Source organism: Ambystoma mexicanum, chromosome 2p (genome assembly GCF_040938575.1).
Source record: "Ambystoma mexicanum isolate Mex_15411 chromosome 2p, UKY_AmexF1_1, whole genome shotgun sequence".
Lineage (NCBI taxonomy): Eukaryota > Metazoa > Chordata > Amphibia > Caudata > Ambystomatidae > Ambystoma > Ambystoma mexicanum.
The window spans coordinates 51,486,676-51,510,193 of record NC_090923.1 but is presented as its reverse complement, the minus strand read 5'-3'; the positions used below and the strand labels follow the sequence as shown (position 1 = coordinate 51,510,193).

At 44.8% G+C, this 23,518-nt stretch overlaps 1 protein-coding gene across 1 annotated transcript in view; it reads right to left on the bottom strand.

Moving 5' to 3' along the window:
* The window catches only part of LOC138566191 (probable peptidyl-tRNA hydrolase 2), a 116,893-nt gene extending 94,732 nt beyond the window's left edge, over positions 1 to 22,161 (bottom strand). The window contains exons 1-4 of the mRNA XM_069643233.1: positions 21,951 to 22,161; positions 11,393 to 11,515; positions 4,697 to 4,774; positions 4,181 to 4,255 (exon numbers count right to left, since the gene is read on the bottom strand). Of these exons, the coding sequence (XP_069499334.1) occupies positions 4,181 to 4,255; positions 4,697 to 4,774; positions 11,393 to 11,506 (267 nt within the window). The 5' untranslated portion in view covers positions 11,507 to 11,515; positions 21,951 to 22,161. The remainder of the gene's footprint in view (positions 1 to 4,180; positions 4,256 to 4,696; positions 4,775 to 11,392; positions 11,516 to 21,950) is intronic.
* Positions 22,162 to 23,518: the final 1,357 nt, after the last annotated feature.

The following is a 23,518-nucleotide window of genomic DNA, read 5'->3' as shown; positions in this document are numbered from 1 at the left end:
GATTACTGAGGCATTTGTGCGTTTTTGGGAGGAAGTAGATGGTAGGTATCGTGTAGCATGAGGGAGTAAGAAATTTAACCAGATCATCCTCCAATAGACCTTCGCTCATCCACCTGGTACACAGAGCAATCAAATCAGTCCTCCTGATTTCTTCATTATATATATATGTATGTGTTGGGGGGTTTGGCGTTGTGGGGGGTTTCCCCCCACATATATGGTACAATTGACCTTCACAATTCGGTCAATTGTGAAAAGGTCAATTGTCATTCGAACAGTTGTAAAACGAACAATTCGTATACAATCCTATTTAAGACTACTTGAATTCCAACAAATTCCTGGGCTGCAGACAATCGGGCTTCCGACCCAGGCACGGAACCGAACAGCCATCCTTGACCTTAAAACTCAAATTGAGGATCTTAAGGACAACGGGAAGCTGGCTCTGTTACGTGACCCATCGGCAGCACTTGATTTGGTAAATCACCAAATACTATGCCGACACCTCAATCTTGCCGCTCATTTCTCAGACAAAGAGACCACCTGGATCAGTTCCTTCCTGAACAATAGAACGTGTTTATAAAACAACTTTGATATCCTTGACTATCTGGGTGTCACCTATAAGAATTACGATGATGACACCCAGATTCTCATCCCCATCACCGGGGACCACACGATTGAAACAAAAGCGTTAAATGATATCTACCAGGTCATTCAGGCTTGGATGGCCCAACACGAACTTTGCCTCAATGATGAGAAGACAGAGCTACTCATCTTGGGATCCCACCACAGACTTATCAGACTTGACCCATCCTTCAAATCCTTAGTCATCGATGGCAATACTATTAAGGTATCTAATGACACCAAAACACTTGGCATCTATCTGGACTCTACCCTTTCACTCTCCAGACAAACAAACGACGTAACTTCTGCTTTGGGCTACACATGAACTCATCACAGCCCGTCGCCCTTTTCTCACCACTGCCAACTGCGCGACTCTGGCTCGAACCTTGATCATATCTAAAATTGTCTATTGCAATGCCCTCTATCTAGGACTGTCCTCAACAAAGTCTGAATCTGGCACTGCCTCCTGTGCGGCAATTTGGAAGTGTTCCGCTGACGTCTTTAAGATAGCGTTAGATGCCATCTGGTTGTCAACTGGTGATGCCTGACGTACTGATCGGGAGGGAGGGAGGGGAGTCCATGCACAAGGCTTTGGTGTTCCGGGGTAGGGGACGCTCAAGGCTGATCATCAACTGGATGTTCATTGTCCCATACCGGATTGGGATCAGAAGGGTCATCAGCAAGATCACCAAAAGGGGGCATTATCCTGTACATATGTGTCAACATGGAATTCATCTTCAGTGATGTCCAAAATGGCTTCTTCATGATGTGGATCAAAAGTCCTTTGAAATTTGGCCACAGGCGTATAAGGTCTCTCTTCACGAGGCCTCCTTCCAGCAATCTTTTCAGAAAACTCAACAAACTATTCTAGTCAGTTCATGCACCCCTCAAACGTCTCTCTGGTCCATGAAGAGGAACCAGATGGGCCTAGAGGAGGAAAGGGCTCTTCAGGACGCTCTCCTTCCCTAGAACGTCGAGATTTCTCACCTAGAGCCTGAGATAAGGATACAGGGCTCTCAGAGTAATCTTTTTGTCCCTCCTGGCCTTCCAACGTGTCCTTCGACACGTTTTTCCCCTGTTCTTAGTGTTTCACCGCCGAAATGATCTTTGCGATACTATCGCCGATGCTCGGCGGCACAGGGAGGTGTACGGACTGTGTAGGCGGTTGCACGGTCAATTTAGGCGCACTTGGCGTTTCGACGGCCACATGGCTTTTGGTGCTTGCGCCCTTACTCTTGGACTGCCCGGACGCATGCCGATGACGTGGTTGCAGGGAGGGCTGCTGATCACGGGGACCGGCGGGTACTGCCGAACTGGCTGACGTACCCGTTGGCACCTTGGAGCGCTTTGACTAAACTGTCGAATCAGAACTGGGGGTTGTGTCCTTTGTGTGGGGATCGTGTGCATCCCTGCCACCTGGAAGTTTATTCCCCATAGCTGGACTCTCATTGCGCCTATTGGGCCGGGGACGGACGGCGTGGAGCGAGAACGCTCCCGAGTAAGGTCAATGGCGTCCAAAGTGGAGCCTTGGTCGTCGGCACCGACCGGAGCCCCAGCCAGCGAAAATTCAGTCCTCAGCAGTCTTCGGCAGGGGTACTGGAATCAGTCGTTAAAGGGGGGGGGGGGGGAGGATGATGAGAGGAAACGGCCGGAGGTCGGGAAATAACATTGCAATTATTTGGACGAGCTCCGCATAAGGCGACCAGCTAGCTGGGCATAAAAAAACAATTTGAGGGAACTTGACGCACGAGGGATTTTGGGTACACTACACGTCACAGGTGTTACAGGCACGCATATGTCGACGTCCCCTTTCGATCCTCGAAAAGACAAGATGCAATACTCTGCGTTTACCACTAGATGTTGGACTATATGCACAGCATTTGATTCTAGGAAGATTAACAAGCATCAGAAACATGTTTACCATGTTTGCAGTATTCTAGTGTGCACATTCGCGTTTACCTTGTCTGTCTACTAAACGTGGCTAGTACCCTACAATGGCAGTGCCACAAGACCTTTTGCTTATTCTTTGGCCATGTTTTTTACAGGCCTTCCTCCTGTATTCTCAGGAAATCCCTAATATGGACATGCATTTGCACGCGAATACTGCAGTTTTCGCAGGCTAGAGCATGCCATTTGTGTGTGGACTCATGAAGTTGGTGGGACTGGCTGGTTCCACTCAACATCTGTGGTACCAGAGAGTCTGGGGCGTGTGCATGAGTGAAACTTGCAGTGATCCCAGATTGGACCACTGCTGGCTGTTTGAATGGTACAGATGCTTAATGTTGGTCGGCTTGGACTTGCTTCCAGTCAGGATTTAAGATAAGAAGAGGACTCCTGCAGCCATTTCTTCAGATCAGGGTAGGAGCCAAGTATTGGTGTAGAAGAGCAGACGACTGACTGAATATCCGTGGACGACTCCCAAAGAGGCCTGACGACCCTTCCTGCGTTCCTGCTGGACTACCTGATCTGCGAAGGCCCTCTGCAGTGCTTCAACCCTTGGACTGATGGGACCAATCAGCCTCGATGCCATCTCAAGATCCTGCAGTCGGGAGCCTTCGGAATCGGCTCTGGACCACCCAGTGGAATGACCAGCTCCATTTTGGTCTACCTCATCAGAAGCGTCACAATTCTGCGTTTCTGTCTGGAACTTCGGTGGCTGCCAGCTCAAGCAACAGGTCGCCTTCTTGCTAAGTTTTAGCTTCCCAGAATCAAGAGTTCCTGTCCTGGAGGGTCTTTGACCGCGACTGGAGAGAAGCCTGCTGTGCGGGAACCGACGCTGGAACCAGCTTTCCTCCATCTGGTAGTGTGTCCTGAAGAGGCCTACATCGGTGTCTGCTGCATTTCATCATCAGAAAGGGTGACCCAACCGGAATCTGCCTTGCACCCACAGCTCCTGGGCATCTTCTACTGGATCCAACTGCGTAAAAACCTACCTCCAGCGACTCCCAGTCGACCTGCGAGTCAGGGAGGTGAGTACTTGCAATACATTCAGCCTCCCCTCTTGTGAACTGGCTTTCCTTACCTTCCTTTTAGGTGCCTAAGTGAAGTGCGTGCATTTCTACAAACCAAAGGAGACTGCATATATGTTTGACAACTGACTAATGTGTGATATTACCCGATTGATTCATTTTTCTTTTCTAGTGTGTTTTGGGCCTATAATACATACATATATGTTTGTACTTACCTGTCTAAGAAGAATTGTGTGCTTCACTGTGTGGATTCATTGTGGACCCCTGACCACACTCACTCACTCACTCCTGATACTGAGCCTTGATCCCTCTCCACGCTTACCGCTAACCTCTCAAGAGTTCCCCTTTGTTTACTAGAAGTAGGGCGGGCCTCCTGAAATCTGTCCACCATGCCAGATTCTAGAAATCCATCTCAACAGAAGGCTATCCTTATATTTTGATAAATATAACTCTGAAGCATCCTATACAAAATGTAGCTGTCACATAGGTACGAGTGCCCAGTTGATCTCATGCACCTTCCATATGGTCAATATTATTGTCAATATCAATAGTCACAAGCACCAATCTCACAGAATCATCAAACCAAACCTTACCTTGCCAACACCCATAGAGAGTTCCATGTTCACCACAAACACCATTTTGTAGTAGTTCTGGTCTTCGTCATCTTCCTAAAAAGAAAACAAACTATGACAACAAGAACTCCTAAAAAGAGAAAACCATCTTTCCGCCAGGTCAGTGGCACATATTATACAAGTGCAAAACAACATGTCTGGGGATGCTTGTGGTCTCGTGCAGAAGGGATGTCAGGCCGTCTAGCCCAGATTGGGCTAGACGGCCTCCTTTTGGGGTGGGACCAAGCCTGATTTGCATATGGTGTTTTCCCTTTTGTAATGGCATAGCCGGCGAAAGACGATGCTCTGGAAGTTTGCCCAGAGCAATGCCAGAGGTTAGGATTCATTCTACACTTTCCAGCCGTCACCCCTTTTGTTTGACATATTATACAAGGCACATGGACTCTAAAAGAAGTCCTAGCGTTCTCTGAATCCAAGGCCCAGACTCTTCTGCCTGAGATGCCTGTAACTAAAGGAGAATGGGTGTCACTGGCTTACCAGGTTTTGGTTTTCTAGACTGTCAAAGTAGAAGATTGCAGCCTCCTCTGCAGACACGTTTCCCGTCAAAATTAAGGCCTGTGGGGAAAAACAGACAAGAGAAAATAAAGGACTGCTAAAGTCTTGTGTACTGCTTGTGTGTACTTCAAGCACACAAAATTCAGCATTTAACCTATTTCAACGTAGAACTCATTGTGCTGTATTGAAGAACAAGAGCAGGAAGTAATAGAACAATTCTCACTGATTACACTACTACAATCGGTACAAATGCATCCAATGATACAATGGAGATTGGAGCAATGAAAGACCAGGATCATTTTTGTTTTACCCCATTCCATAAATACATCGATATTGATTAGCGAAGAAGACGGACAGGCACATTTACCCACCTGCTGTAAAGTCATAGTCAGTTCTTAAGTCTCTTGTTATTTGCGCTCATCATTTATGATTAATTACTCCCTTGTGGCTGCCACCCATTGATTTTGCAGCAAGAAGGCTGTTCAATGAATGTATCATACTTTCTATGAAGAAGGCCATCCTAACATAACTTCCAAGCTTCTTCAAACAAGCCATCTCGCATGACTCCGACATTCACTTGCCTCCAATGTATTAAAACCGCTGTAATAATATCACCCCCTCTCCCTTCTACGATACACACATAGGTGGAGCACCTAGAAAGCCGACTGCCAGTGGAGTTTTAGCAGAAAGGCCTTCAGGTTCTTCTGTAAGCCAGATGCCTGCAGCAACGTATAGAGTTGCAGACACCTGAGACAGCGCATAAGATTGTATTGTAAAGTAAACCTCAGACAGATAAATGACAATCCTCTGAAGATAAAGACTTGGTGCACCGGTTTGTTAAGAAGAACAAGAGCTTTATTTGTATATAAGAGCTCTCTCTCTTCTTCAAAGCAAACAGCAATCGTCATCTGTGACACACACGATATACAGTGTTCATCCCCCACCCTCATAGGCTGCCACCTATATACATACTACTGATTACATATGAGCCCCCAGTTCATTGGCCACATCCCCTTCGACTCCAACTTCTTCAGATGTGGGTTTCGATCAGCTCTTCACCTTGGGTTGCTGTTAGGTGATTGGCTAGGTTACTGAAATCATTGTTCTGCCATAAGGCCTAGTCACGTGATGTGCACCTGGCCGCTGATGCTATTCTGAGCACAGCATCCTACATCCAGTCCACTCTCATCAGCCCCCTGCATCACCATCAACTGACGAATAGGGCGGCAACGCCTGAACTTAATTTCCCAGACTCCTCTGCTCTGTAGCCGCAGGCTGGTCGTTCCACCTCCTCTTCCCGCCATTGGATGCTCCTCACCACTTCCAGTACTTGACTCCTTGATTTGAGGCGACTCAGCTACGGGCCAACAGCTACGGGCAAACAGCGACGGGGAATCAGCTGCAGGGAATAAGGTATGGGCAAACAGCTAAGGGCAAACCTCCCGCGTTATCTCAGGCCTCTGTCTTTGAGCTATTGCTTTGCTGTGTCCTGCTCCTTGCTTGCGAGTACCAATTACGTCTTTGTTCAGCCCCCGATCTCACAATCAACTGCTCTTACAATCTCTTCCTTTCTCTTCTACTTCTCTCAATTCTCCTTTGCTCAAAACCATTTCATCTCTCTTCCTATCCCCATCATCTCTATTCCTTGGCGTCACCCCTCTTCGCACTGGCCTACTCCCGGTCTTGACAAAAACTCAAAGCCTTACTTTCATCACACTTTCTCTTATCGCATCTACCGCCAGCGCCTCGCTATCTTGCAGACTCAGCATCAGTGTACTTCTACATCTCACTCTTTATATTGCTCTATTGAATGCACAATCTGTCTACAACAAGAGTCTAGTCCCCCTACCCCTCTGGTGTTGGGGCTGTGGATTGGCCGCCCCCTATTCCCTAGCTATCTATTTTAACGGAGGTCTGTTGCACTTTGGGTGTAGTTCAGGGACCAGGGTGCGATTGATGAATCGTCCTTGTCCTTCCGCCTTGGTTTGACTACGTATTCAGTCTTTAGTGTCATCCTATCATAGCTATCTCTCGGTTTGTAGTTTGGTACGTCGTGGACCGTCTACCTTAGATTTTGTTTGTAGTTGATTGCTTGGCAGGATCGGTATCTTCACTCATTGTTTCAGCAATGTGTGTGCTCCTGTGGGTGTTCAGTGGTTTGTTGCGTTACGTATGTTCTTAGGTAAGCCGTTCCAGGTTTTTGGTGCGAGGTGAGATGAAAATCCTCTGAGTTTTCTTTTGTTGTAGGGTTTCGGTTCCAGGCGGATGTTGTTGCTTGATCTGAGCGTTCTTGTTGGTTGATGTAAGCGTAGTGTGTCTCTCAGGAACTATGCGCCTTGGTTTTGGATTGCTCTCTGTGTGATGCACATTGATTTGAATTTGATAAGTTGTTTTATTGGTAGCCAATGTAGTGTTTTTAGGTGTGATTTGTTCTCTTCGAAGTAGTTTGAGAAGCAATCTGGCTGCCGCATTTTGTATGGTTGTATTTTTTTTTTTTTTTTAGAAGTCGTTTAGGCATACTAGGCTATTGGCGTTATCTACTCTGGACATGACGAGAGCAATGATGGTAAGTGTTTTGTTGGCGAATGACAGGAACGGGTGGACCCTTTTTGCCGCTTGCAGGAGAAAGAAGCATTTCTTGAGTAGAGCGTTTACTTGTGGCTCTAGAGTAAGTTTGTTGTCCATGATGGGGCTGCGGTTGTACCAAGTTCCCTTGGCCAAGAGATGTAGTTGTCTCCTCTGTTTTTTGTGATGATCATTCTTTCTGTTTTGCCTGGGTTGATTTTGAGGTAATTCAAGTTCATCCAGTTGAATACATCACAAAGGCAGTTCTGCAGTGTTGTGTTTTCTTCTTGAGTGTCTTGTATTTTGAAGACTATTTGTGTGTCGTCGGCGTAGTTGTAGCAAGTGAGGCTGTGCCTTTTGATGATTTTGATTAGTTGAGATAGGTAGATGTTGAATAATAACTGGGAGAAGGGTGATCCTTGTGCTACTCGGCATGTGCATTCCCTTTGGTTGAATTTGAAAGGTTTCATCCATATGGTTTCTGTTCCGTTTGTTAGGAAGGATTTGATCCACAGTAGGGCGGTGTCTGTTATTCCCAGTTCTTCTAATCTTGTGATGAGGATGTTGTGGTTAACTGTGTTGAATGCCGCAGAGGTCTAGAAGTATCAAGGCAGTACGGTTGTCGGAGTCTGTGTTTGCTTTTAGGTCGTCCCATATTGAGAGGAGTGCAGATTCTGTTCCTCTCATTGGTCTGAAACCTACTTGTGCCTGATCTAGTAGGCAGTGCTCTTCTATGAATTCTTGGGTTGTTTTGTAAATGTACGTTTCAAGCAGTTTGGCTGTGTACGGGATGTTGGAGATGGAGTTGGAGGTCCTCTACGTTTCCTGCTGTATCTTTGAGTAGCGGCCTGATGTACGCCGATTTGAAGGATTGTGGCACTTTCCCTGTTGGGATTAAAGGTTGAGGGCATTCCTGTGGTATTCCATGTGAGTTCCTTGTTTGAGGATTGATTTGATATGTCTGTGGGGCAGGGATCCTCAGAAGAACCCGTTATGTTGCTTTGATTTACCAGTTTGACGAAAGTCTCCACTGATATCTCGGGGAAGATTCGTAGCTTGTTCGGGTGTTCCTCGTAGGGATAGGTGGGTTCTGTAGTCTGATCGCATGGTCTGTTTTGTTGGATGGTAATGATTTCGTTTTTGAAGTGGTCTGCTAGGTTGTTGCATAGTTTCATCAATGGTATTGGCGTGTTGCTGCAGCCAGGTGGATTTTATTTATAATTTTAAAGAGTTCTTTTTGGGTATTTGGTGCTTTGAAGATTTGGTCGTCATAGTATTTACTTTTTGTATGAGTGGATATGTTGTTGAAATTTCAATTTGTTTCCAGTGTCGCTTTTGATCCTCCATTCTAGTTTATTTTTTTCTTTTCATGGCGCTGAGTAGTGGGGTGTAACATTTTGCCATTGGTCTTCAATTTCGTCGATCGTTATTGTGATCCAGTTGTGGAGTAGAGCTACTTTTTTGTCCAAGTTAGCTTCTTCCATAATTGCTGCCTGTGGTTTGCTGAGTTCTAGTAGTTCAGTTAGGTTGGAGTTTTTGATGGTTCTACAATTTCTTTTCATTCATGGTGATGGTGTTTTTTCTTGTTGCTTGTTTATTGGAGTGATCAGTGTGATTACGAAGGGAATGATGAGGTGGTCGCTCCAGAGTATTTGAATTGGGGGTGCGAGTTTTTTATTGGCAAAGATTGCGTTAAGTGTATGCCCTGCCAAGTGGGTTGCTCCTTTGACTAGTTGTAGATTCATTGCCGCTAGTTGGCTGGTTAGAGATTTTTGTGTGGTTGTGGTTTCTTCATCATACCAGATGTTGAAATCTCTGAGGACGATCAGATGATTATGCTTGATGGCTAGGATGGCGATTTTGTCCGTGAAGGCGTCTACGAAGTTTGCATCGTAGGTTGGCGGTCTGTACATCAGTATGAATTTCAGGTTTGTTTTGGGGTTTACCGATAGGTGTAGGATTAAGGATTCACATTTATCGATGTTTAATGGGTATTCCTATTTGATTGCCAGGAGTTCCTTGTGGATGATTGCCAGTCCCCCACCTCTTTTGGTTTTTCTGTTTGCTTTGACGCATTTGAGGTTTTCAGGCAGGCAATTGTTGAGGTTGATCTTGTAGTTGTCGTCTAGCCATGTTTCAGTTACAAATAGGATGTCGACACCTCTGTCACATAAGATGTTGTATATTTCGGTGGCATGTTTGGACATTGACCTTGCATTGATTAGATTGCAGTGGATCTTTTTGGTGTTTTGTTTTATTAGTTGTTCCTCGTTTTGGTTTGTAGTTGTTCAATCAGGGTGCTTCCGTATTGACGTTGATTGGATGAAGATCAGCGAAAGCTTCTTCTTCATTGAATCAGTCTGTTAGGTTAATGGTTGGGTTGTTGATTACTAGAGCTTTGTCGTCCTGTATGGCATGTTGTGGGTATGGATAGTGCCCTTCTGTTCTTGTGATGTATGTGTGAGGGGGTTGGAATCTTCCCACGCTCTTCTTGGGTACTCCCTTCTTTTTTCTGGCTGTTTGGGTGGATTCTTCGCTTGTCTCGAGATGTCAGTGTCGTTGAGGAATCGAGGCTCTGTGGTTGTCGAGAGGTATGGTGTAAGATAAGGATTTTTCTCTTATTGTTTTTGTTCTGATGATAGTGTTTGGAGTGGAGTTTTCCGCATTTGGGGCCAGTTGGATTTGTGTATCCGTGTCCATTGTTGCATGAATCAGCTCCCTTTCTCAGCATCCATGCCTGCGTCAGGGCATTTTGGTTCTCGGTGCAATGTCTTGCGCTAGGGCAGTATTGGTGTTTCCTCTGATGTTGATATCCTTAGGTGCTTTCGGGTGCCGTCTATACTTCTGTCGGTGGGTTAGGTGTTTTCCTGCAGATGCACTGTCTGGGGAGGGGGAGATGGGGAGTACTGGTGTTTGATTGTTGGGTGGTCTAGGACTCAGTTAAGGTAGCTATCGATGGGGTTCTCAGAGGTTCGGGTGACACGGTGGTGGTGCCTAGGTTTCACTGATGTTATAATAAAGAATGGCATGCAGTACTTAAAGCTTCAATTGGGGATCTAAATGGCAAGAGGGAGGTCCATGTTTCAAGCGGTCGCAAGTAGTAGTTTGAATAGCTAGATTTGAGACATCTTGATAACTCGAGGAGGTCTAGGTTTCAGAGGGGGGCAGTCAGCAGTATAATACCCAGATCTGAGGCGACCAGACAGCGGGAGGGGCCTAGGCTTCAGACAGTGGCAGGCAGTATTTGGGACGTTTAAGATTGAGGCTCTTGAGATCGGGAGAGAGGCCTAGGCTTCAGACAGTGTTCCAAAGTGCGCGACGCAAGCAGTAGTCACAATACCATCACAGTGTGGAGCAGGCTAACACTCACAGTGCTAGCACAGTGTGGAGCCGGCTTGCATTCGTAGTATTATAACAATGAGTGGTAACTTCTATATATGAATCCAGTTAGTATGAACAGATCTCCAGGGCGCGGTGCAGATTAGCAATCACAGACCTGTCACAGTGCAGAGAAGGCTAATTCTCACAGTGCTATCACACTGATCCCTCTAGATGTGAATCAAGTCAATCTCAAAAATATTCACTGGAGTGCAACGTTGAATTCTCGTTTAGTAAATTGAGTTAACTCTGATCCCTTAGTTTCTGCGGTTATAAAATAAATGTTCAACTCAACCTGGATTTGAGTCCCCGGTTGATCTCTCGGCCTGCGATGCTCTGCACTTCCTATCGCTACTTATTATGTTTGCCCCCATTCCACCTGCAAGCTAGAGCACTGGCCTCCTCTTCATAATCCGCCTGCTCCTTGGCTGTCATCCCAACGCTGCGGCAAGGTTGCTGTATGCCCGTCTTTCTAGCACAAATTCAGATTATGCACAGTACAATCGGAATTATGCCATACTGATTAAAACCAAATACTTTATTACAATAAAGTATAAACCAGGAGTCTTCTAAAAGATGGGATGCAATGAGCATACTACAAAGATTGAACAAATACATAAAGAGACACGTGAGAAAAGAAAGCAATGTTTAAATATACATATGCGACTGTAAAAGCAGCAGAAATATTCCACCTTTCCTGCCTCTCTGCTTCTGAAAGGGCTATTATTGTTATACCTTTTTTGCTTCTTCTTCCGGGATATCCAAGTCCTTCAGCTGCTGCAGATATTCAGGGTTTGCCTCAATCCTTCTTGGCACCTCAGTAGTTGCTGTTTGATTGCACGGGTCCATGATCAGCACCTACAGAGAGGGGGATAGACGGAGCACTTAGGAGTCAGCCTAATGGGAAATTTCACTGAATCCTCAGTATTTGCGCAGGTTTCACACTTAAAAAAGATCAAGTTGCATGGATACCTCAAGTCCTCCAAACAAGTGATGCCCCCAGTTGCAAAACATGGAAATACTACACACACACACACACAACACCCTATCCAGCCTTTGGAGGTTGGTTCAGCATAACAAAGTGCCAATTAGCCGACGAAGTTCTGGGGTTCAATAGGATATCTGAAGGGTTGGAGGGTATTGGGGGGAAGGGGAAGGGGGAGAAATTCCCCTCCACAAACACTTGCGGTCCAACAGGATTCTGTCCTTGCAGCGATATATGGGGTGGAAGTCTGGGTCTATTCATCATGTTCCACACGGAATATAGGCGGAAAAGCCTATTTTTCATTGTCAAAGGATGTGTCCCATCACTGATCGTATCAGCCCCTTACCGATTGCAAAGTGAATGAGGCTATAGGGGAACCCTGTAGCCAGAGTATACCAAGCCACACGCAGACATTTTAGGCGTGGGTGCTTGCATGAAGATTCCGTAGCTGAACTGGGCAAAGAAATGTTTGTTTGAATGAATTGAGCTCTGGAAACCTGTGGGTGTCTCCTGCCACTATACTAGAGTTTAACATGAGAAAGTGCGGGAGAGATTTAGGAAGGCCAAAAGAGAGGCAGTGTTGGGTAACCAGCACAAACATTCCATCCTGGCATTTGAAAAATAACAACATATTGGGGATGGAGACGTACAAAAAGGAGGGCTAGAATGTCTACATGCAGATTAGATTGTGATGCCTTCCTCTGGGCTAACTGCGAAGGGGAGCAAGGCACCTAGGGGCAGACTCTGAAAGTGGAAATAATACTCAAGATCACAGTGCAGGTCTTACTCTTAAGGTTGCATTATTGCGGATGGTAGGTGGAATAAGCTCCTATTCCTTTTTAGGTCAAAGAATGGACTGCGAGTACTGCGCATCCATCAAAGTCTAGAGAAGGGGGAGCAAATTCAAAGTGCAAGCGACTAGCTAGCCATAAAAAAAAGTCACACGCTACCTCAATCCTATACATCCACAAAGCACCCCATCCCCATTTTTACTTGCCAAGAGTCAAATATAACTGACCAATGGCTAGAGGCAGGTGCAAACTGTGAACCCTGGACAAAAGTGTTGAAAGTAGTGGCTTATTATCTCACTGCGGTCTGATAGAGGTCCTTTTATGGAATGTGCAATTTGTATTGCCCTCATCGCAAGATGGTTATGCCTTATTTTATGGATTTTGGTCGACCCATTGCTGGGATCACAAAATCTACTAGCCCACTCACATTGGTGAGGAGATTTTATGAAGGGCGAGTACCATTTGCATGGTACTAGAGCTTGCTGGTGAGTATGAGGATGTTTGAAACTTATTTGACATTTACTGCAAACAAACTTTATTTTCACTGTGCATGGCTGGCTGGCCACTGTGTGGTAGCATTGCACCAAATATGAAAGATGCTTATGGTAACAAAGGGATCGAAATAAAGATTTGACTAGCAGGAGCTAAAAGCAGCTCATGGGTATTCGGTGACAGTCAGTAAGCAAGAGCTAACCAGGAGCTGCTAGTGTTCTGCTAATATAACTCCTATAAAAGATGCAACCGTTAACTTTGTCAACTATATATGAACAATTACACTTTACATCAACACATTCAAAAACAACATTGCCAGAGCCACCATTGGTGCAAACTTAAGACTATTGCAACATTGTACTTCTAGGCACTCCTGTAAATAACATCATCAGACTTCAAACTGCGCAAAACAATGCCCTCAGTATCCCAAAGAGAGATCACATCTCCCAGGCGAAAAAAGATGCCCACTGGCTCCCCCATCAAAGAACGCATAACATTCAAGGCCCTCACGATCACTCACAGGTGGCTCTCTCTGACTGCCCCAGCCTACCTAGCAGAAAGAATACACCAGGCACCAGCTCACAGACCAAAACAAGACCAATACTCTCACCTACTCTCAGTCCCAGCTTTTAACAGAGCCAAAGCTGGCAGCACTAGCTTTAAAGTTCTAGCCTCAAAAGCCTGGAACACCCTCCAGCGCAGCTTAAGAAACGTAGAATCTCTCAAAGTGTTCAGAAAAATGCTAAAGACTGAACTTTTCAACTAGAACGCCGAGCATATGGTCTCAAACTCTGTTCCTCTGTAACCTCGGAACACCCTTTTACAATGTTCATTACTTCTGTGTCTCTGTTTTTTGTACTATTGCTTTCTAATGTTTGCCCTAAAACCTGCTAAGTGAACATTCTGCAACAGCGCCACGATGCCTCCGGGCCGCCGGGCACTTTATTAATCCAAATAAATAAATAAAAATAAATGCAACAATTCCAGGAAGACTTTCTCCCTAAAGCTTCATGTTTACAAACAATCTGACCAAAGTAAACAATACTGAGCTGAATCGCAAAAGGGCATTTAAGAAACAGATGCTTTCACAATTCAATGCTTTGGGGCATTTGTTGGAGTCAGCAGACTTGGTCATGATTTTCGTTATAGGCCCTATAATCTCCATAGACCCAAATAGGTTTAATCTGAATTTCATATCGAAAGTTGGCCAAATAAGGTAATTCGCCATACATATTTGGCAAGTGTTTTAAATATTCTACACTTAGCTTAAACAATTGCAAGTAGTCAATGTTGCTACTCCAATCCCATAATCTGTTATCTCTTTTGTTAGATTAATTTCCAGAGTGGCTTCCTCATTAGGCAAAAATGTGACAGGAATTGTGTATTCGATTCCTTGCATTTCTTTGTTTCCAGATGTTTTCCCTTAGCAAAGCCCCTTTTACAATGTACAGAATATTGCAATCATTTGATGCTTGGATTTTCATTTTCATTGTTAAATTGGTTATCTGGATAGCTTACTCAGGGATAATAAACCTAGATCACATCCAATTAATTGGAGCTTGGGGTTGTGCTATTTAGGACCCCTAAACTGGATCTTCAAAAACGGGCTTCAAGTTGATTGATTCTCTTAAGTGAATATTTGAGATACTTTCAAGTCCACGTCATATGGACAGAATTCATTCATTCTTGTAAAGCCTTTTTAGCGGGGCAAGCGAGAAGCCACTAAATATTTTATCCAGCCCTCTCATTACCACACCTCTATGACCTCTCTTGTCCCACAGATTACTTTGATTGCCGGTCATTTCCTGTAGGTGGTATTAAGATCCTAAATCTAGTTTTACAGAGTTTAAGTACCACGTATATTTGCTTCATTTTTTTATTGGAAGATATTGTTGCTTAATAACGAGATGGTTTTAGGGCAGCTTGAAGTCCTCAATCTGAGTGATCGCAGTATATTACATCGTCTACATAGGATATCTAGTGCACATGAGTGTCACCTATCTTGTGCTGTACAGTTGTAGCCTTTATCAGTTCACCATGTAGTTCCGCCAGATATACATTAAACAGGAAAGGGGCTAATACACACCCAAGTCTCAAATCCTTAACCGTTTTAATACCCTCGAGTAAAATTACCCAGTCTATTTAGCCGTACTTGAACAGTGGTGTAGTACTGTAGGTAATATTCAACCCATGTATCGTGCTATCCTCTGCTATGGAGCTTCTCAGCAAATAGTATTGAAAGCAGTGGAGAAGTCTACAAAAGCCACAAAAACTGGTGGAAATATAAATATGTTTTGGGCTGTAGAATATTGCTCTTGTATGCCTATTTGGTTCAGAGGAAAATATGTTGTCTCCTTGGACCCTTTTTTTAGATCAGTTGAGGCAATAATTTTGCCGACACGCTATCAAGGAGGGAGATTAGTCTGTAGTTGGATCGGTTCTTTCTCCCTTTTTGTAGATAGAAATAGAAATGATTAACGCTGTTTTCCAAGAACTCTGCAATGCGTTTTTTATACAACGGTGTAAGAAACCAAGCCCATAGGCCTGCATGGTACTAGAGCCGCGCTAGGGTGTCCATTCGGTCCCGAGGCCTTCGATTTCTTCATTTTAAGAAATCATTTTCTAACCAACATTTCGTTTCTCGTGCTACCTCTTGAGTCTCCCATTTATTTGGAGTACTGCCATAAGCAATACAGGCGCAAAATACGAGCAAAGAAGGCTGAAAACAGTCAAGTGTATGGTGTTAAAACATTCACTGCTGCCTTTGCTGTTCTTATTTTGGGTATCCACAGGTAGCGGGGCAGTACCTATACCCACGTATAGTCTGCGTCATACTTCATTTTGAAATTGTCCCCTTCAATCCATCAGCCGACCCTGCCCCCGACGACTTAGTTTATAATGAAGTGTTTACACCCTGTATTCCAAAACAAAAGCAGCCTTTACTGTGAGATGCGAAAGCATGTGCCCTCTTCCTTGCCTGGATTCTAGGAAGCAGCATCCCAAAGGAAATAGCTGCACAGTCCTTGAAAGCACATATGGATAACATTAGACACGTCTTTTTTGGGTGGACAGAAGGGACCACCACCTGGCAGCCTTTTACGAAAAAGTCTTGGCCCATTTTTCTTTGACAAAATATACATAACACGTCAGAATATTTTATTGGGAGGATCTGAGGGTCTAAACCTGCTGCATGGCTATTGACAAGTATATTGCATTCATATCAACGAGTAATGCTTACAGTAGTATACACAGGGTTATGGGTTTATTACATTGAAACTCCTGTGGCATTTTCTCCTCTTTGTGGGCAATATATTGATTGCTTGAGCGGCAAAGGAGGAGTATGGCAGAACATTCAGTAAGGCTTATGGCAAGCTTATTTTCAGGTCTGCTTATTTGACAACATGAATATATAAATATTCATCTGCACATCACATGCACAGTCCACACATGTGTGTTGTCATTATGTACAGCTGTAAAATCCAATACAACAGAAAACCCCAGATGAGATTTATTTAAGCTCAAATCAATTAGCATTCTGGTACTAGGACATTTTCCCTTGATGATGGAGAAAGTTAAGCTACAATCATTTCCTTTCAGCATAACAAGCGTCTATTTTTTTTCAAATACTAGCATGCTGAGTTGTTATGGGATGTGTGACCTTTCCAAGTCAGGTCCAGGAAACAGGTTATTTTACTTCCACAACACCAAACATTCATAAATATGTTCACCTTGCTATACATCAAGAACCAGAAAACAGTTTGGTCAAGTGCAGAAATCCCAGTTTAAACTATTAAACTGAGTGTGTGATCCTGGGCTTCTAAACTGTGCTATTAAACTAGTTTGTCCCTAAATATTTCAAAATTGTCAGCACCCATAAGTGACTTAGTTGCAATGGAATTCTTAAAAAAAAAATCGACTCCTAGTTTAACCACCGATAGCTTTACATTATATTTAATAATAGTGACCAATGACATTCCACACCACAAGTAATTTGTTTCTTTGCTTAATAAAGCCCAATCCCACTTCAAAACAATGTCCCACTATTAGAGTCAGTATATGTGCAAGACTTGTCCTTGGCTTCAAGCCCAAGGATCGTATCTCTCCAGGACTGAAAACTCTGCATTGTCCACAAGGCCTTCTGGGCCCGGCGCCTGAATACCTTCAAATCTCTCTTACTAAATAGCTTCTTTCTCGAGCTCTTCGCTCAGCCACCGTCCTCTGGGTCAGTCGCTTCTCCAAGCAGCGTTGGTGGTAGATCTCTTTCTTCAGCTGGGGCCTCTCTCTCTGGAACAGCCTCCCTGAAACTTGGGGAGAAACACCACTGGTTCCGGAAGCACCTCAAAACCTTCCTCTTTGCTTCTGCTTTCTCTCCTCCTCTCCCCTACTGAACTCCTAGCTGTAATTGAAACTGCTGTGGTCACCCTATATCTCGGGCTCAGGTCCCTTCCACCACCAGTTGCACACCTGCACTGCCTCCCTGGCAACCCCCGCACTTGGGGACTGTTTTCTGTTTACCTATAGTTCCCTACCAGCACGAGACACCCGATATCTGCACTTACCCTTGCCACCAGCTGGCCACACTTTTATTTAGTGCTTTATTTATTTTTTTACTGTCAATCCCATGTACTGCACTGCCCCGTCCCCTTTTCCCCGGCACTTGCGCGATCGCAATGTCACCTTCCTAGTAAGATCGTTGTCTGTCTTCCCTCTGTTCTCCCTCCCTTGCCTCGTCGCGACTTGAAACACTTGTGTATAGGCACGTTATAAATGCCATATCATAAATCCCACTTCAAAACGATGTCCCTCTATTAGTCTCAATATATGTACGGATATGTTATGTTATTTTGCACTTATATAGCGCCTTATATACCATTGGTATGGTCTGAAGGCGCTGGTAGGTTGAACGCCCTTGGGAACCGCAGTTCAGATCAGTAGAGAGAGTAGGGAGAGTCAAAAGGTGCGTGTGAGCACCGGATATGTGTGCAGCTCGTGCGGTACTTGTGTAATAGCTGCTTCTTATCGGTAGGTGTGGTGGTTGAGAGATCAGGAGAATGTGTTCGTTCTGGCAGGATTTATCCGGAACGGATGTGGCTGCGTTAGGCCTGAGGAAAACGCCTGGCTGGGGGTGTGAGACCAGCAGTGTTTACATAGAATGATGTGGAGTAAGCGGCGGATGTTCGTATGAGAACAGTTATACCGAATGGTGTCATAGTATCTCTGTGTTCTAGTTGAGTGGTGATGTAAAGGAGAGAGTAAGCGTGGTGGTGTGATATGATGGGTTGTATGCTTTTTCAATGTGCAAACTTCTAAGTGCAATTTTCCACACAGAGGCAATTGGGTACACTTCTAAATTCAATTTATCAGAGAGGCTATTTGGCACACTTCTAAATGTAACTCTCACAGAGGCTATTGGGTACACTTCTAAATGCAATTTTCACGGGAGCATCTACTGGGCATACTTCTAAATTCAAGTTTTCAGAGAAGCTATTGGTCAAACTTCTAAATGCAACTTTCCAGAGTGTCTATTGGATACACTTCTATAATCAACTTTCACAGATGCTATTGGTAGCACTTCTAAATACAACTTTCAAAGCGTGGCTATTGGGCATACTTTCTAAATGCAGCTTTCACAGAGGATATTGGGCCCATATCTAAATTCAATTTTCCACAGAGAGGCTATTGGGCGCACTATTAAAATCAATTTTCCAGTGAGGCTATTGGGAACATTTCTAAATTCAATTTACCAGAGGGGCTATTGGGCACACTTCTAAATGTAACTCTCACAGAGGTTATTGGGTAATTGGGTACACTTCTAAATTTCACAGAGGGGGTATTGGGCGCCCTTCTAAGTGCAACTTTCACAGAGTGGTTATTGTGGACACTGCTAAATTCACAGCGAGCTTATTGGGCATACTTCAAAATGCAACTTTCGAGAGTGTCTATTGGGCACACTTTCTAAATGCAACTTTCACATGCTAACATTCACAATTCCATCTAGATGCGGCGCAGGCCAATATTCACAATTCCATCTAGGAGTGGACATGCTAACATTCACAACTCCATCTAAGAGTGGACATGCTAATATTTCACATTTCTATCTAGGTGTGGACATGCTAACAATTCCATCTAAGAGTGGGCATGCTAACTTTCTCAATTCCATCTAAGAGTGGACATGCTAACATTTCTCAATTCCATCTAGGTGCGGACATGCTAACTTTCACAATTCCATCTAAGAGTGGGCATGCTAACATTTCTCAATTCCATCTAGGTGCGGACATGCTAACTTTCACAATTCCATCTAAGAGTGGGCATGCTAACATTTCTCAATTCCATCTAGGTGCGGACATGCTAACATTCACAATTCCATCTAAGAGTGGACATGCTAATATTTCACATTTCTATCTAGGTGTGGACATGCTAACAATTCCATCTAAGAGTGGGCATGCTAACTTTCTCAATTCCATCTAAGAGTGGGCAAGCTAACTTTCACAATTCCATCTAGGTGCGGACATGCTAACATTCACAATTCCATTTAAGAGTGGACATGCTAATATTTCACATTTCTATCTAGGTGTGGACATGCTAACAATTCCATCTAAGAGTGGGCATGCTAACTTTCTCAATTCCATCTAAGAGTGGGCATGCTAACTTTCTCAATTCCATCTAAGAGTGGGCAAGCTAACTTTCACAATTCCATCTAGGTGCGGACATGCTAACATTCACAATTCCATCTATACGGACATGCCTGAAAATAAACTGTGCACCACAACCTATGGACACTCCCGCCCCATGCACTCCGCTTCAGTCAGTTATTCAATATGTCTTGTATAGATAATAAAATGTTTCTTCAAACAATACACTTTATGGAATATTACTTGGTGTGTGTAGTAGTTACCTCATGTTACAGTATACCTCATGTTTTAAGTACATAAGATTAGTTACAATTCAGGTTAAAATACAATCGGAATTGAGTCCTATTTACCCACGCCAACATAAATTAGGTGTGCTAAGCCACACTACAATTTCCTGTATATGGACACGCCTTCCAGGTAGCTTCTAATCCGCAGCCACTATCTATCCTACGGCATGTGTAGCTTTCTTGATGCTTTCAATAGCAAGTGTCCTGTACCCATACTTGAACACTTTAGGGGTTTTTAATCAGAGTTCTGGGTCTACGCCTAGGTATGACATTTCAGTTTGGGCTATTAGGTGGCATAGCCACCCATAAGCCGAAACTATTTTAGGAGAGTACAGGATAAGGAGAAACCACATATGATGAGGGTCACAAAGCTTGACGGTGTTGCTTGATTTTTTGCCCACCTATTGACTGCCCATGGCCATGCTAAACACTATTGCCAACCCTCCCAACTCGTGCGCCTCCCCGCCCAAAACACCTCATTGGAACTCTTTGAGCTCCCTTTAATCAAGCCTTACATCAAATGTTGCACTCAAAGTGCCTGCCAGTATTTTTTTAAAACAATCATCTAGGAGTTCATGGTTCAATTAGAACTGTAAACCTACTACAGGTGCAATATCAATGTCTTCACCAGGTCTTCCTTCAACCACTCAATTTATAAGCACTAGGGAGTGTCCTTTACTGAAGACCTGTTAAAAACAAGCATTGGCAAAGCCAACAGTTTAAGCTTGTGTAGAAGTATAAGGCAGGCACTGCTATTAAGATTCGCAATATATGCAAGTCATCAATTGCCAATTAATACCAGTAGTGCCTATGAAGTCTCTTTCTCCATGCCTACGTGAAAGCACAAACTGTTGGCATTGCCAATGTTTGTTTCATGCATCTACTGATATGTGTCCTGTATCGATACTACATGCCGTCATGTCTTGCTTTTGGCTGCTATTGTCCTGTATGAACACATTACCCAGGTCGCGAACTGGTAACTTTGCCATTGAAATGCCAGCTATTATTCCGACTGCAGAGAGAATGGAGAGCGCAGAGAGGCTACTATCACCCATGCTTACGGCGAGACGAGACAGAGAGAGTGGAGGGCTCACGGGTGCCGAAATGTGTTAAGATGCACCTGACAGGCATAAATATCACATACATTAACAAAAACATCCGATAGCAACATACAACGCCGGTCGCATTGATTTCAAATGGTAAACTAAACTATTTGCCTTTACCAAGGACTGTATGCATAATATAATGATGGGGAATGACTCCCAATAAATGTGATTTTTTGTTTCGGCTATTGCGTCGCTTGCGACACCTATAAGCCGAAACGATAACATCAATTAAAGTACAGATAAGGAGGAATGGCATATGAGGAGGGACACACAACGTGTAGGTGTTGTTTGCCCAACCACTGTCTGCCCATGGCCATGCAAATCCATATGGCCATTGCCGCCCAAAACACCTCCTCGTGGGAACTGTCTGAGCTTGAGTCAATCAAGCCCCAACATCAAACGTGCTTGAAGTGCCTCCCAGTGTTTTCTCTCTTGTGCAAGTTAATGACCTAATCGGAGTTGTAAACGAGGTGCTGGTGTAATGCGAGTGTCTTAACCATGTCAGAAGTCCTGTTAACAAGCTTTGGCAAAGGGAACCGGTCTGGCTTGTGTATAAGTATTAGGCAATGGCAGGCACTGCCATCAGCTGCCCAGGTCCCCGCTCCATGCTGCACCTGCTCTCATCGATGGCCAGTGACTATGACTACAGCAGGGCCTGGCAGTGCCTTTCCAGAGCCTGCACAAAGGCTCTGCTGGCATTGCCAATGCTGGTTCATTTAACGAGGCGGCAACGTGGGTGCTGGATAAAAGGAGCGCCCCTTTTATTTTAGGAAATCAGTGGCAATTATTCCAAATAAGGTTAGAATGCAATGAAAAGCGTGAGCTTTGGCGGCGGCACATTTTAGTTGCTCCCGTTGGAGGGGAGGGTGCCGCTTCTGGGAGAACCGTTGGAAAGGCGGCCACCGCCCGCACGCTTTGACGGTACGGACGAGATGAAGGGGGTTGGGGGAGCAGCACCCACTTCTCCTCCCCCCCGAGACAGGAGCGCGCCGGTCCTTACCGATGCAAAGCAGCTCCACGTCCCCGGGCTTAGTTATTTCCCTCCTCCGGCCGGCCTGCGGCGCCAGCAGTCCACAGCGCAGGCGCGCACACGCGTCCCTGATTGGCTCAGAGCGCTTCCATCAGGCACTAGAATGCTAACTTCTATTAACGGGAGCGCCGCCCGTGTCAAAGTGCGGCGCCATATTGCTCGGATCAGTCGCGTGTTCACTGCCTAGCAGATCCATGTTCCCTATATCAGTCACTCATTCGCGTTTGAAATGTTAGGGTCTACTCAGAGCTTGTGCAATGAACTTGCTTCTCCCTCCATATAACAAACAGGCATGCCTGCCTACGTTTGAAAATCAAACACCCTGAGATTTAAGCCCCACCCATAGCCACACAAGACTCCACCAATTGTACAAGGCTCCGCCCACGTGTCCAAAAGGTAAACTCAGTGATTGTAGCTGCCATAGAAACATGTTTGCAGTATTAGAAACCCTATTTCTATTATGCTCTATGACTATGCACCACACAGCTGCTTCCCCAAAAGAAAGTTATTTGCCTATGTTGCACTTTATTCATTCTTTCAGTTCCTTAAACTATATTGATTGTGTGATTGGCTATGCATAGCTCTCAACCATTTGTGTCGCAAAGGCGGGTGAAAACACCTGATTTTATTTTTGGCGGGTGAGAGGCCCATTGAAACGAATGGGCGTGCTGGCGGGTGAGTCAGTTGTTTACAAGGCCGGTGACACCCGCCAAAAGCGTGTGAGTTGAGAGCTATGGCTATGTGCACAAAAATGCACTAAATGAAACCGTGCCCTCAAAAAACGCCTTTACAATTCTTGGAGTGCCCTTTTGCATTTGGAAACCTTACACTACTCCACCACAGATGCTAAAGCAGAACACACAACAAACACACACGCTGCAAGCAGGTTCAGCTCATCAACATCACTAACTTCTTTGAAACAGGCAGCCATGTGGGGGAAACTCCCAAGGTGGGGGCCAGGCATTTGCTCTCCAAGGCGTATCTACCTATTGTTAAGGTCCAGTCCGTAGTTTGTAAATTTTTTGGAAACACTATGGGCCTCATCACGAGTTGGATGGTATCCTGGGGCTATTCCTGCCGGGATACCACCCGCGCTAATAGTGCTACCGCCAACCAGTCCAGCGCTATTAGTGCCGGATCACAGATTTGACGGAACGGTAGTTCCCCATTCCCCATTGGGCCCATTCAGGAATTCTCCATTCCCCAATGGGCCCATTCAGGAATTCTCCATTCCCCAATGGACCCAACAGGGAATTTTCAGCGCTATTACCGCCGGCAGTATTGCCGCGCAGTAATAGCGCTGAAAATTCCTGGTGGATTCCCCCCCGCTCAGAGCTGGGGGTAAATACTGCCAAACCCGTGATTTGGTGGACCCTTAAATGCGGCGGCAGTAGCATTACCGCCACATTTAAGGGTTACTGGCCAACTCCTGATGAACCCGTATGACTGCTGAGGCAAACGGACTGGTGAAATGTAAATAGAAGCCGCAAAAGGACTCCCTGGTTTCCTGGATCTTAATTTTGTCACACTGAAGTGAA